At 40.6% G+C, this 12,848-nt stretch overlaps 1 protein-coding gene across 1 annotated transcript in view; it reads right to left on the reverse strand.

Annotated features, from left to right (window-relative positions):
* Positions 1 to 2,732: 2,732 nt before the first annotated feature.
* LOC144023647 (protein FAM72A) overlaps positions 2,733 to 12,848 on the reverse strand; it is a 53,537-nt gene continuing 43,421 nt past the window's right edge. Inside the window, exon 7 of the mRNA XM_077529323.1 lies at positions 2,733 to 2,866. Coding sequence (XP_077385449.1) covers positions 2,744 to 2,866 — 123 coding nt within the window. The 3' untranslated portion in view covers positions 2,733 to 2,743. The remainder of the gene's footprint in view (positions 2,867 to 12,848) is intronic.

The raw sequence follows: 12,848 nt of genomic DNA on the forward strand, positions 1-12,848 counted from the left end.
TCATGTTGAGGAAAAAAAAACTTAAGTATCGGTATGGTATCAGTATCGGCTGATACTGCAAAGCTGAGTATCGGTATCGGGAGCCAAAAAACAGTATCGGAACAACACTGATATGAAATATGATATTACAGCTAAGGATAGGCCGATTATCAGTATCAGTATTTTTATTTATTTTTTTATTTTTTTATGTATTTATTTATTTTTTTATTCATTTTAAATCTGACGGAATCTCAGGGTACTATTTATTGAACTTTGAACATCAACTTTATAAGAGAGGCTGCTGACCCTAGGAACTCTCTGCACCTTTTGTTTTTGTTTGAAATTAAAAATAAGATATCTAAAAGCTTAACGTTTCAACTATTTTAAAACTTTGGAAAAATGTATTTACAATTGAAAAATGTAGGTAGGTATGGTATTTATGGGTGGAGTTTGCATGTTCTCCCTGTGCCTGTGTGGGTCTTCTCCGGGTATTCCGGTCTCCTCACACATTCCAAAGACATGCATGGCAGGTTAATTGGGCGCTCCGAATTGTCCCTAGGTGTGCGTGTGAGTGTGGATGGTTGTTCGTCTCTGTGTGCCCTACGATTGGCTGGCAACCAGTTCAGGGTGTACCCCGCCAGCGACCCTTGTGAGGAATAAGCCGTCAAGAAAAGGGATGGATGGAAGTTTTCATTAAATTTTTTTAAGACATTCTGATGATTCTGGGAACGCCCTGAACTTTTTGTTAGAATTTTAAAATAAAGATTACTATTGTCTTAGAAAAAAAAGTTTTACAATAAACATTTGCTCAAAGACATTTCAACAAAGTTTACAGTTAGAATTTTATTTTATTTTTAATTTTGATGCCTTTTAAAGAAAATTATCATTATCGGCCTCCTAGACGACTAATAATCGGTATTATCAGTCCTTGGGGGAACAAAAAAAAACATTGGTCTATCTCTACAGTAATGAACATAAAAATGTGGGTGGAAAATGTTTGTGAAGAAATTTATTCCGTCCCAAACACAAATCATGAATTAAAATGTTCATAGTAACCTTCCTAATAAATTGTACTTTATTATTATTATTATTATTATTATTATTATTATTATTATTATTATTATTATTATTATTATTATTATTATTATTATTATTATTATTATTATTATGCTTTACGGGTATATTTACTGACTATTCAACCTAAACAAATGATTACAAGTGAGTGATATCAGTTCACAAGATCTGCTACCTCAGCCAATGGAGGTTAAATACTTTTTTTTTAAACATGGTGAAATATTCGAATTACGACAAATATCATCATCATCATCACTATTTTACAACACCAAAGTGTGCAATAAATGAACCAGATTCTACCGCTGGCCACAATGCAACGTGAGATTCTACTTAAGGTGGTAAGTCTATTGGAAACTTAAAAGAACAATGTGGCAGTAATGTGTCTGCTGATTATAATAATAGATTTTCAAATAATTAAATGTTTTCAAAAAACTTTGGACATCATATAGTGTAGATAAAGAACTATATAAACCTTCTCCATTTACTCTTTAGGTGAAATTTTATTAATTTTCCAGGAAATACATCACATTAAGTTAGGAACGAATCCAACCGGAAGTCATTCGTTGACATCGGCGCGATTGGCGAATCAGGATTTTAGGAACAGGCCATATGCACATATTGACACGTACAGAAGCACACAGTTCAGTTAAGAGATCAAGCAGATCAAGTGCAAAGCCTCTTGTGTCATGGAAAAACCTTTGTTGTGCAAAAACAAAAACAGTCTTACCGCACCAACATGAATCAACCACCAAAAAATGATCACTTAATTTCACGCACATTCTCACAATAGTCACAATCACTGTTTTTAACACAGTAGTGTCATCTAGTTAGCAAAGGTACAAATAATTGTGACACTTTCCATCCAGAACAGAATGCGATGTGCGCAAATGGCTCCCACACAAACAACAGAGCGGTTTTTCAATTCCACCACACAACACCGCAACGCAGGACAACAATCCCTGAGGTAACAGCCAAAATAAAGATCGCATTACTTACAGTAAGTCAGTCAATATCTCTCTCTAACTCTCTCTCTCTACCCCCCCATACACATGCACACCCACAGTGGCTTGTCAACTGCCAGACCCTGACGTCTCCTTTCATGTCGGCCAGGCCTCGGAGAGGAGCTGAGAGATGCCGAGGGGCGCGCCGAGCCTCCCAGGGCTTTGAGCGGCGTTTGATTCCTGCTAGATAATAGCTGGTTCACTGTCGGCTTCCAGGATGATCAGTTAAATCCTTAATCACCGCCTGTCCACTCGCATGACAGTTATTTTTGGGCTCCTTTTCTGGACCCCCTTCTCCCCTCTCCTCACCCCACCCGATGAGAAAAGTATTCCCACAAGAGAAGCAACAGGGTGTGTATGGGGGGGCGGGGGTCATGTTGTGAAAGGGATCTGCTGATGGAGTGATGGAGTGAAAGGAGGCGGAGCTAGATGCAGCTTCATTTCCAAGAACTGCGTGGTACAGTATGCGGAGGCTGGAAAAGGCGAAGAACTTTGTCACTGCAGATGATTGTTTTTGTGATTCTCCCAAGTGAGGAAGAACAGGAAGTACTTTTAACTGTCAGCATGACAAGAAGAAGAAGGAGCTTGACCGCTCTGGTTGTCTTCGACCCTCCTTTTTTTCTACCTGCCTGTTTCCGGGGAAGAAAGGAGACAACGGTAAAGTCGTCACCTGTCAGCCTGTCCTGTAGTCACGTCACGGGCAGAGTGGCGCCGGGAGTTGAAGCGTTCCGTAACTTGCGGCCTTGATCAAGGCTGCTCCAAAGCAAGGTGCTGCCACTTGCTGACAGCCTCTCAACCCCGACCGCCGCCTCCTTTAAGATGGGGAAAATGTCAGTTTGACAAAGACAGAATTCTCGTGCCGGCGTATCATTTGTTCAGTTCTCCAAGTAAAGTTCAGGTTCAGAGGGCGTCAAAGGAAGTTTTGGACACTTGGGCACTGACACTTTCGGAGAGTCGTGAATTATCTTTGAAGTCTCCATGAGTTCAAAGGCTCAACTTGAATCATGATTGTCATGAAGGGTATCCCATTAAAGTCAACGGAAATGTCAGAATTATTAGGGGGCATTAAGTTGCTGGGGAAGAAGTTTCCCAAAGTAGTGTTATAGTTGGTCTTTGTCTCAACTCTTTCGAGCGTCTCTGTCTCGTCTTGGAATCGAAGACATTTTTACTCTGTCTCGGACAGGACAGACTCTGGATTTTTGGTCAAGACCAGCCAGGCCAGTACTAATGTGATGCCGCGCTGCTTTCCCACATCGCCTGGAGTGCCACGCCCCTTTCTCAGAGAGAGCGGATAAAGACGACTGGAGATGCAGCTCTTTTGCACAATTTACTTATATTTGTTCCATTGCATTATTTTTAAAACAACATAGCCGAATTTGTTTTTGTTGCAATCGTAATGAAAAACAAAAGATACTGGTCATTTTGTAGTTTTTTTTTTTTTATATGTGATTTTTCTTATATACAATCTTGTCATGTCGGTCTGGATTAGAGACTGACGTTTTTTCTGGAAACCTTCAGGTCCTAGGAATTCTGCAAGATTCCCAAGAGATGTGAGTCAATTTTAGCTTTAATCACGGAACTGAGATGGGACAGGATGAATAGTTCACAGGATTATTCAGGGTGGGGGGGCTCAGACCAGTGTTTTGCTTTTCTTTGTTTTACTTTTTTTTTTTATGCATCTGAGCCATTTTCACTGGGAATGTCATTGTTTGGGCTGGGTTTTAGTTTGTTTTTTTATTTTTGCTTTTGTCATGGGTCTCGTTTTGATTGGGTTTTGTTTGATTTTGTCATCATGTTCCTTTAAGTTTCTGTTATGATCTGTTATGTTCTGCCTTCCTTGTCTTTAGTCTCTTGTCTCCCCTCTGTGTGCGTCGATTCATTGTCATTTTCCTCCTGTCATGCTACCGATTTTGTTCCACGTCTTGTCTCAATTTACCCTTTTGGACTTGGTTGTTTTTGTTTCTTAGTTTGTAGCTCATCTTTTACCTCCTCGTTTTTGTTTAGAGACAGGACAGGCTTTATTTCCGGGGGAGTATGATAGAATGGGCGCAAAAATCCACTGCCAAGCCACCCCTTAAGTTTGGATACCGTCTCAAGTTGTCTTGAATACAATATTATCCCAAAGATAAACCAATATGTTCAACAGAAATGGAGCAAATTAATTACACTTTGTAGCAATTAAAGTCCTCTTCAAGTGATGCTGTCATCTTGTGGAATTCTCCCAAAATTTCAACAAGAATGAATACATGAACGCCCAATCCCCCACAATTTCTGAGTGCATTGGAGCATTTGCAACTGCTTGAGTGCATTGTTACACATTGCTAGAAATAATGTTGACTTTTCGTGGGATTTCCGACTAAATTCCTTTGAGTCACATGGACTTACATAGCTTACTTGTTCTGCCTCCTGCTCGTTCCTGCACATCCCTCTCTTCTATCATCAGTTTCTCACAGGGCACCACCACGCGCACAGAAAGATGCTATTGTGGCTTTGCTGTAAAAGACGGCCCGTACTCAATTGCCTCATTTCCACATCTTGACCTTTGACTGCTTGATTCTCGCTGGCGGCGCTCGGCTGCAAGGCACAGGGATTCTTTCAGCCAATCGAATCAGAGCGCAGCTGGAGGTCAGCGGGTCACCGCCGCACCGTGTATGGAATTCCATAGAGCCACGAGAGGTCAGGGATCACGCTCAATCACAGCCCACAGAGCGAAGAAAACATGACTCCTAAAGCCACAACACAATGATGACACGCACAACAAACTGTGATACATGATGACACATTCTGATGATAAACTGATATATCAATCTAATGGATGCCCTGCATTGTTTTATTTGGCATCAATCATATGGTCACACAATATGGGATTTTCCAGGATAGCACCACTTGGTGGTGGTGTGGGTGGTAAGGACGGTACAGTGGAACCTCTGAAGTGGAACAACCTTTTAGTCATGCAATTCTGAATATGACCACCATTTTCTCTGCACTTCTTTTTGTAGCTGATTTTGGACACTCTATTATCTGCCTCATCTCTCTTGTCCCTCAAAATTGAAGGCGTGCATCAAAATCATGTGAAGCCGTGTAACCAAAGCCAACCGAGGCTACCTTGAGCTTTTTGATCTGTCCTGCACCAGGCCAACGAAGGACCAGCGACGCACTTGTTTTATCCGGGAAGCATATTTGCGTTACATGATTACAGCTTTTACAGCTGAATCTGTCTTCCTGCATTTGATCAAATCCACCGAAATCCTGTTAGATCACTTGCGCCACAACTTAGACTTGCTTTTATCAGGTCTAATGTATAGTCTACTTTCTATCATCAAATTGTGAGGTGTAATAGAAAACATCCTCGGTCTGCCAAATTTCCAGACACGGTAACCTAGACGTGCCCTGGCACACACGTGCCTGTCTGCCAAAGTAGGACCTTGAATATTTACAATCCTACAATTAGAAGTGTTTTGTTTTTAAAACTTGTAAGCCTTGAGAATGGTAAAACTGCACCTTTCCTCAAAAGTGAATAATGGTTTGAAGATTGCAACAATTTGATCTTGGAATACATTAAGTACGATTACCCTTTAAAACCTGAATATTGGCAATACAGTGATACCTCGGCTGACGAACGCTTTAGGTCACGAACTTTTCGCCTCACGAACATTAAATTCGCGAGAATTTAGTCTCTGCTGACGAACTACTTTTCGGCGGACGAACCAAACCACGCGGTCGAACAGCACCACGGTGGCGGCCACGAGAAGCTGACGCACGCTCACGGCGTCCCAGTTCGTCACCCCCTTTCTTTTAGTGCGGACGCGGTTTGTGTTTGATAGACATTTTGAGTGTACTTTTGCTATTATGGGACCGAAAAAGACCCCACCACAGGCTAGTGTTAAGCCTAATGCTTACCAGCGAGGGACGGCGATTCTGCGGCGCGTTTGCATTGTATTCAATGGAGTTTGCGCCACTAAAAAAAGCGAAAGTGCTATCACGTACCTGAAAAAAAGGAGAAAATCGTGCCACGGCTGTTTAGTCCCAGGAAAGAGGTGAAAGTAGTTGACGGTGCTCACTTGTTGACTCGCTAAAGTGCTCCACTTCCTTGTTCACCAAGGGACACACCTCCTCTGCTCCGGTGAGCACGAAAGTGCGAATGAGCGACAACCGTTCCATAAACACTCTACGCGGTGAAACGCTCGCGAATGAAGTAAGTCTACCATTGCTACTATCCTTAAGAACTACCATCACAAAGTAAAATAAAACGACTTTATTATACAGTACAATTTATTTCTTTAATTACAATACAATAGCACATTTATTATACATAAAATAAGGTCTATTTTTGTGTAGTTTTAAGGCTTATTTAGTAGAAAATTATGTTTTATAGGGACCTGGGAACGGATTATTCTCATTTTAATGGTTTCTTATGGGAAATAAATGTTCGGAAGAAGAACTTTTCGGCTTACACACACTTTCTGGGAACCAATTATGTTCGTGAGCCGAGGTATCACTGTATTCGGGTTTTGAAAGGCCATGTAAACGAGCAAAAAAATTGAATATTGGTTACCCCTTTTCTAAGCCCAATTCTTGTTCATATAAACGCATTTTGGAATACCTTGATTTAGGGGTGTTAAAAAAAAATCGATTCGGCGATATATCGCGATACTACATCGCGCGATTCTCGAATCGATTCAATAATAGGCAAAATCGATTTTTTTTTTTTTTAGGATTCACACCTTAAGCATGGAAGAATGTTATATGAACGGAACATTAAGCCTTAATATTTTATTTTAATGCTGTTTAAACATGAAACAGATTACAACCTCTATAAGACTGAAATTTCAGATAAATAAATAATACATTTTCATATAAATCTTACACTCTACAAGCTTACTGATTAGTATTTTCTAAATTTGAATGAAAAAAAATCGCAACAATCGACTTATAAATTCGTATCGGGATTAATCGGTATCGAATCGAATCGTGACCTGTGAATCGTGATACGAATCGAATCGTCAGGTACGAGGCAATTCACACCCCTACCTTGATTGAACGGGGCACTGGTTTTGCAGTACAGGATCAACTTGTATGCACAGAACCGTCACAGTCGCTAAACATGCCTCACTTGAATATGTTGAGTTCTCCGTGGCATTTTCACATTATTTTCTATCTCTATGGCGAAAGTACTATATACAGTATACCCATATCTATACGTGCATATAAGTCCATGCATCTGGTGCACAACCCACTGGAATCACTCAAGCAGAGTTAAACAAACATGATGACGCAGCAAAGAACCACACGTTTGGAGCAAGGAGGAAACTGACTATTTTATTTAGCATGGTGAGTAACATGAATATGATGTCTTTTATTGACCGTAGAAAGCGGAAATGACGTCTATTTGCGCAATGACGACTGTGCGTCGCGGTTTTGAACGCTTTGGAACGGGGTTTCCCAGTTGAGCACAATGACCTCTGTTGGCTCATGCATTTTACTCTAAACAGTCTATTTGGTCCCACTCTAACCAGAGTAAAATTTACACTTGGAAGAGAGTAAAATATTCAGAGTAAATTTTACGCAAAGTATTTTTACTGTATACAAGAGAATTGGCCAATCTCATGACAAATACCTTGGGAAAAAAAAGTTCACCCAGAAGATCTAAGTAAATTTTAGAAGGCAATTTTTTAAAGTACATTGTGCTAGTTTATTGGGGGTGGGGGGGTAGCACAAGGGTTGAGGAACAAACTCACGACCTTCAGCTTGGGAGACTGCTCTTCTATCACCTGAGCTATGCCACTCCTACTGCTTGCTAATATCCAAAAGACCAAAAATGATTGGCATCTTGGAGGTAAGATATATTAACCACAGTAGGCACGGCATGGCTCAGGTAGTAGATTGGCTGTCACCCAATCTGAAGTTGTGGGCTTGTTCCTTAACCCTTGAGTGACTTTATTTTTTTTATTTTTTTTTTTAATAAACTAGTCAAATTGAGTCCAAATCTCTCCTTGCAAAATGTACTTAGAATTTCTGAGTGACAAATCGTTAATAGGTTTTTGTCATGGGATAGGCAAATTCTCTTGTACACAGTAAAAATGCTTTGAGTAAAATTCACTCTGAATTCTTTTTAATGTATTCTACAAAATATTCTGTATGTTTCAGAAACCGGAATTTGACCTTAACCCGAATATTGACCGCTTGTAAATGTAATCATTGTTTTTGTTTGCAGCCAAAAACAAGTAAACACGTTTTTTAATACTTTCTCCTTCACTCCCAAAAACGGATGTTTTTTTATGCAAGTGCAATGTGCATACAGAAGGCTTTGATGCAGCTTCTGACATGCAAAGATAGCTTAAAGCAATTGTAGTTATTACAAAAAAAAAAAAAAAAAAACGGCTTGCAAGTGGCAACAGAGTAGGAGATCAGCCAGGTCCATGTTGCAACAAGCTCTTTTTGTCAAGTGTTTTCACCAGGAATGTGAATATTGATGAAACTTAGCATTATCCTAATGCTGATTGCTGCAAAACAAAAACAGATACAAATATACTCAATACACTTTTTTTTTTTTTTTTTTTTCCCGGATGAAAGAAGAGACTGGAATTTTTCTTTTGGTAGGTTCCATATTTTTATAGCAGTCGAACACAATATTCTGTGGGCCTTGCAAAATCAGTCAAAATCCAACCCAATTGGGTTGTGTCAGTGAAAATGGCTGGGAGTGAATTAGTTAATATTGGTGGATCAGTTCAACTGAAGAATAAAAAAGAATCAATTTGTTGATGAAATGATGCTGTTAATTGATGTATTTTTTAATAAGGTGGTATTATAAAGGTAATACAGGTTTTTATGTATGCTTTTAACATAAAATAAAGTCTTACATTAATGAGACGTGGGAGGGGGGTGGTAAGATCAAATCTTACTTTCTCCATGCCTTATTATTACTTGATGACCTTCAGAGAAAGCGAGCCACATTTTGAACTCCAAAGAATTATAGAACGTTAAAATATGAATATTTAGAGTGTGGCTTTTCAAAATATTTTCCAGTGTACACAGTCATTCTTTTTTTTTTCTCCCATGACCCATCAGGTCAACACCATTGCCACGCTGATATTCAGTTACATATCAAGCACGGATATTATTGTGTGTGCACAAGCGCATGTGTCAGTCATGGAAGTCTCAGAGGTGCCATCTGCAAATCTATTGAAAGATCGTCAAGAGACTCCCAATCTGCGTGTGCGTGCGATCTCTATGGGAGCATGCAGGCCACGTCTGCTGCTTAACACTCACTTTCATCACGCACACACTCAGAAGTGACAGTCCCCGTCTACAAAGAGATTTACAACATCACCAAGAGACCTGCCATCGCTTTTGCTCCCTCTCTCTTACTCACACGCAAACACACAAACATGGAGAAATACTCGCACAAAGCTTGCAACAAAGGGACTGATGATGTCACCCAGAGACGCGTTTTAGTCCCACATAATTTCCCATTATTCCTCCTAATGAACAAGACTGAAGCTGTTAAACGACTCTCCTTTCCCATCCCTCCCGCATCCTCACTTCCTGTCATCCCTGCTAAATCTCCCTAACATCCCCGCTCCCTATTGACACATATCCCCACAACACGCCGGCAAACACAAGACCCACAAAAGGCTGAGCGCCTCGGCTAACAACCGATACACAAAAAACACAACAACAAAGCAGTTGTTGTCAAGTTGTTAAGTCCTTGCCACTGTATCCAAGGGTCGGAGAGACGGCAAGCAGACAGTGAGAGGGAGAACGGGATGAGATGGGCTTTGGAGAATAAAAGCCGGCTAATCCTCGCATTTGGATATGGGGAAACGCGGGCCCGCAGGAGAACGCATCAAAGCCGAAGCCAAATTAGCCTACATCCAGCGAGGCAGAGGAGGAGAGAAGAGGCAGAGCGAGAGGAGCGCGGAGAGCTCGTCTCCTATGGGCCCAGATTAGCAACACACACTCATTATTCTCCAGCATTGCGCGGCAAACACACATGCACACGCCGCCATGCCCACAGATTAGAAACATACACTCATTATTCTGTCTCAGTGGGACACTAAACCCCAAAATCCAGCACGCTTGCTGGGAGCACTTGTGCAGAGGCCGGCTAACGGAGAAACGGGGCCCATCACTGCCTTTGTGTGCATTGTTAGCTATACGCTGGGAGCTAGCACCTCATTGGGAGTATCGCAGTGTGTGTGTGAGAGAGAGAGAGACAGAGGGGAACACAGAAGCAAGCAATTAGGCTGGGAGGAGAGTGCTCGTTCCATTCAGCGCCGCAAGTGGAACCTCTTCAGAACATATTACATAGGGAAGTTAGACTTGGCAGGTTTGGACCTTTCACTCCTCTTTATCAAGCCCACTTAAGTGTGCGTGCGTGTATATATGACATCTTAAAAAAAGACTGTTGTTGTACTGGAGACAAGAACATGTCTTGTTTCAACTCACCGTATTACCAAAGTTTTTGTATACCTAGACTCGCACCCAAATTCGCTCTTCTTGTTCACGATCCTGAGTCCCGAATTAACTTGAATTGAAAGCTTATTGGACTTTTCCCATAAAACGCTTCATATTCCAACAAAAAAAAAAAAAAAAAAAAAGCAAATTTGATCAATCTATTAACTCATTTGCTCCCAATAACGTGTAAATACGTTTTCTTTTTTTAAGTGTCCCAAAGACGTATTTATACGTTTTTTTTGTTTGTTTTTTTTTATGCTAGAGCATACAGAAGGCTTTGATGCAGCCTCTCAACTGCAAAGAACGGTTGCAGAAATGGTAGTTATTACACAAACGGGCAAAGAACGGTTGCAGAAATGGTAGTTATTACAACAAACGGCCAGCAGGTGGCAGCAGAGCAAAGGAGATCAACCATGGCCATCTAGAAAAAAAGCTAAATTACTTGGAATTTTAAACAGATTTGTGAAAACTGATTAAACTTAGCTCTCTTCTAATGCTAATTGCTGTAAAACGGAAACAGATAGAAACATACTTTTTTTTTTTCCCTGATGAAAGAAGAGACTTTAATCTTTCTTTTGATAGGTTCCATGTTTTTATAGCAATAGAACACAATATTCTGTGGGCCTTGCAAAATCTGTCAAAATCCAGTAAAACAGCTGGGAGCGAACGGGATTGCTTCTGTGAAAATGGCTGGGAGTGAATGAGTTAAATGATAAATGGGGTGCACTTATATCGCGCGTTATCTTCATCATACGTTACAAAGCCATATTCTCTTACATCACTCAAACATGTCTTCCTGTAGCCTACACTGCCCCATTGTACGTAGGGTTGCCAACTTTCTCATCCCGAAATAAGGGACAGGTGCACGGCACGGAGCCATGGTGATGTGAGCATGATGTGTGAAATTAGTGTATATTCTGATTAGATTCGGAATGCACAAAGTTTGTAAATTCCCTTTAATCCTTACTGCAGGCCATCATTATGTAACCTCATACAAAACCTCAAAGAAACCACAATTTGCCTCTTTACCTTAAAAAAAAAAAACAGGTGTAAAAAAAATAATGAAATGCAAAAGAGGAGCGTGACTCACCAAATGTACCTTTTCCATGGAGACTTTTCTTTCTTTTCTTTCTTACAGGCTTTCTTACACACTTCCTGGTTTGAACTCAGAAAAGTCTGAGTTCCGACCATCCTCGAATGCAGCATTAGTGTTGGTGCATTTATATGTAGTTCAAAACTACTTATTTTAATCCCCACAGTCCCATTTTAAATCCATTCTCGTTGTGTTGTACTAGCTATAGCGCTAAGCTAGTTTGTCTCTCAGCTCTGGTCAGCATCCAAGTTTACAAACTTCCTTTCATTTACTACGAGGACAGCGTGAGGACAACAGTGAGGAGTTAGCCATAGCCCGCCAACCTCGAGCCATCAAGCAGCCAAATGTCTCCATTACTAGCATGGCGTTATCGGGCAAAATATTCCCAAACATCTATAAGTACATTGGGCATAGGTGTACGTCATCCAATGTAGAAGTGAGTGACAGCCAATCCAATTTGGTATGACACATTCTGATTTGAATGGGAAAATACTTATTTGGCCAATTCGCTACTCAATTCGAGTCAGCAACTGTTCTTACAGCCGTAGTATATACTGTCGCAGACAAAATACCAAATAATGACAACTTTTTCACGACATCTCCATTTGTTGGGTCTGGTGGGTCACTGCACCACTTAGTCCTCATGCAAGCAATTTTAACCAAACAAATTCCCAGATCTGTACTGTAATCTGGAATCTTACTAGTATTTTGTTTGCTCTCTCTTCAACAACAGTTTCAGTGAAATGGTGGCAGTCCTGCTATTTATGAAGCGATGACAAGGTTGTTTTCAAGTGTCACTGAATTTTATTTGCTTTAAAAAAATGTTTTATGCATGTTTTTAGAGAAACCCTTTCTTGACAGATGTACAAGTGTCTTGACTCCTGACAGCTTACATAAAATAGAGCACTAAACATTTGTTTGTTTTTAAGCAGCACATCAAGGTCGTACCATTTTTCTCAAACGTAAAAGGAGCAAAAATGTGCAACCAGAAGATGTTTCTGCCTCACAGTTGAGAGGGTCTGTGTGTGATCCTGACTCAGGCGTTCCTCCGTGTTTGCATCCTTGAGAGGCTTTTCACCAGTTACTCCATAAATGTAAATGTGAGCATTATTGTTTAAATGCCATGCGATTGACTGGCGACAAGTCTAGCGTGTATCCCGTCACTCACTCAAGTCAGATGGGACGTGCTCCAGCTCTCTTTGGCCCTACCAAGAATAAACATAGAAGAAAAACATACTGGAACT

This window comes from Festucalex cinctus, chromosome 8, assembly GCF_051991245.1.
Source record: "Festucalex cinctus isolate MCC-2025b chromosome 8, RoL_Fcin_1.0, whole genome shotgun sequence".
Classification (NCBI taxonomy): Eukaryota; Metazoa; Chordata; class Actinopteri; order Syngnathiformes; family Syngnathidae; genus Festucalex; species Festucalex cinctus.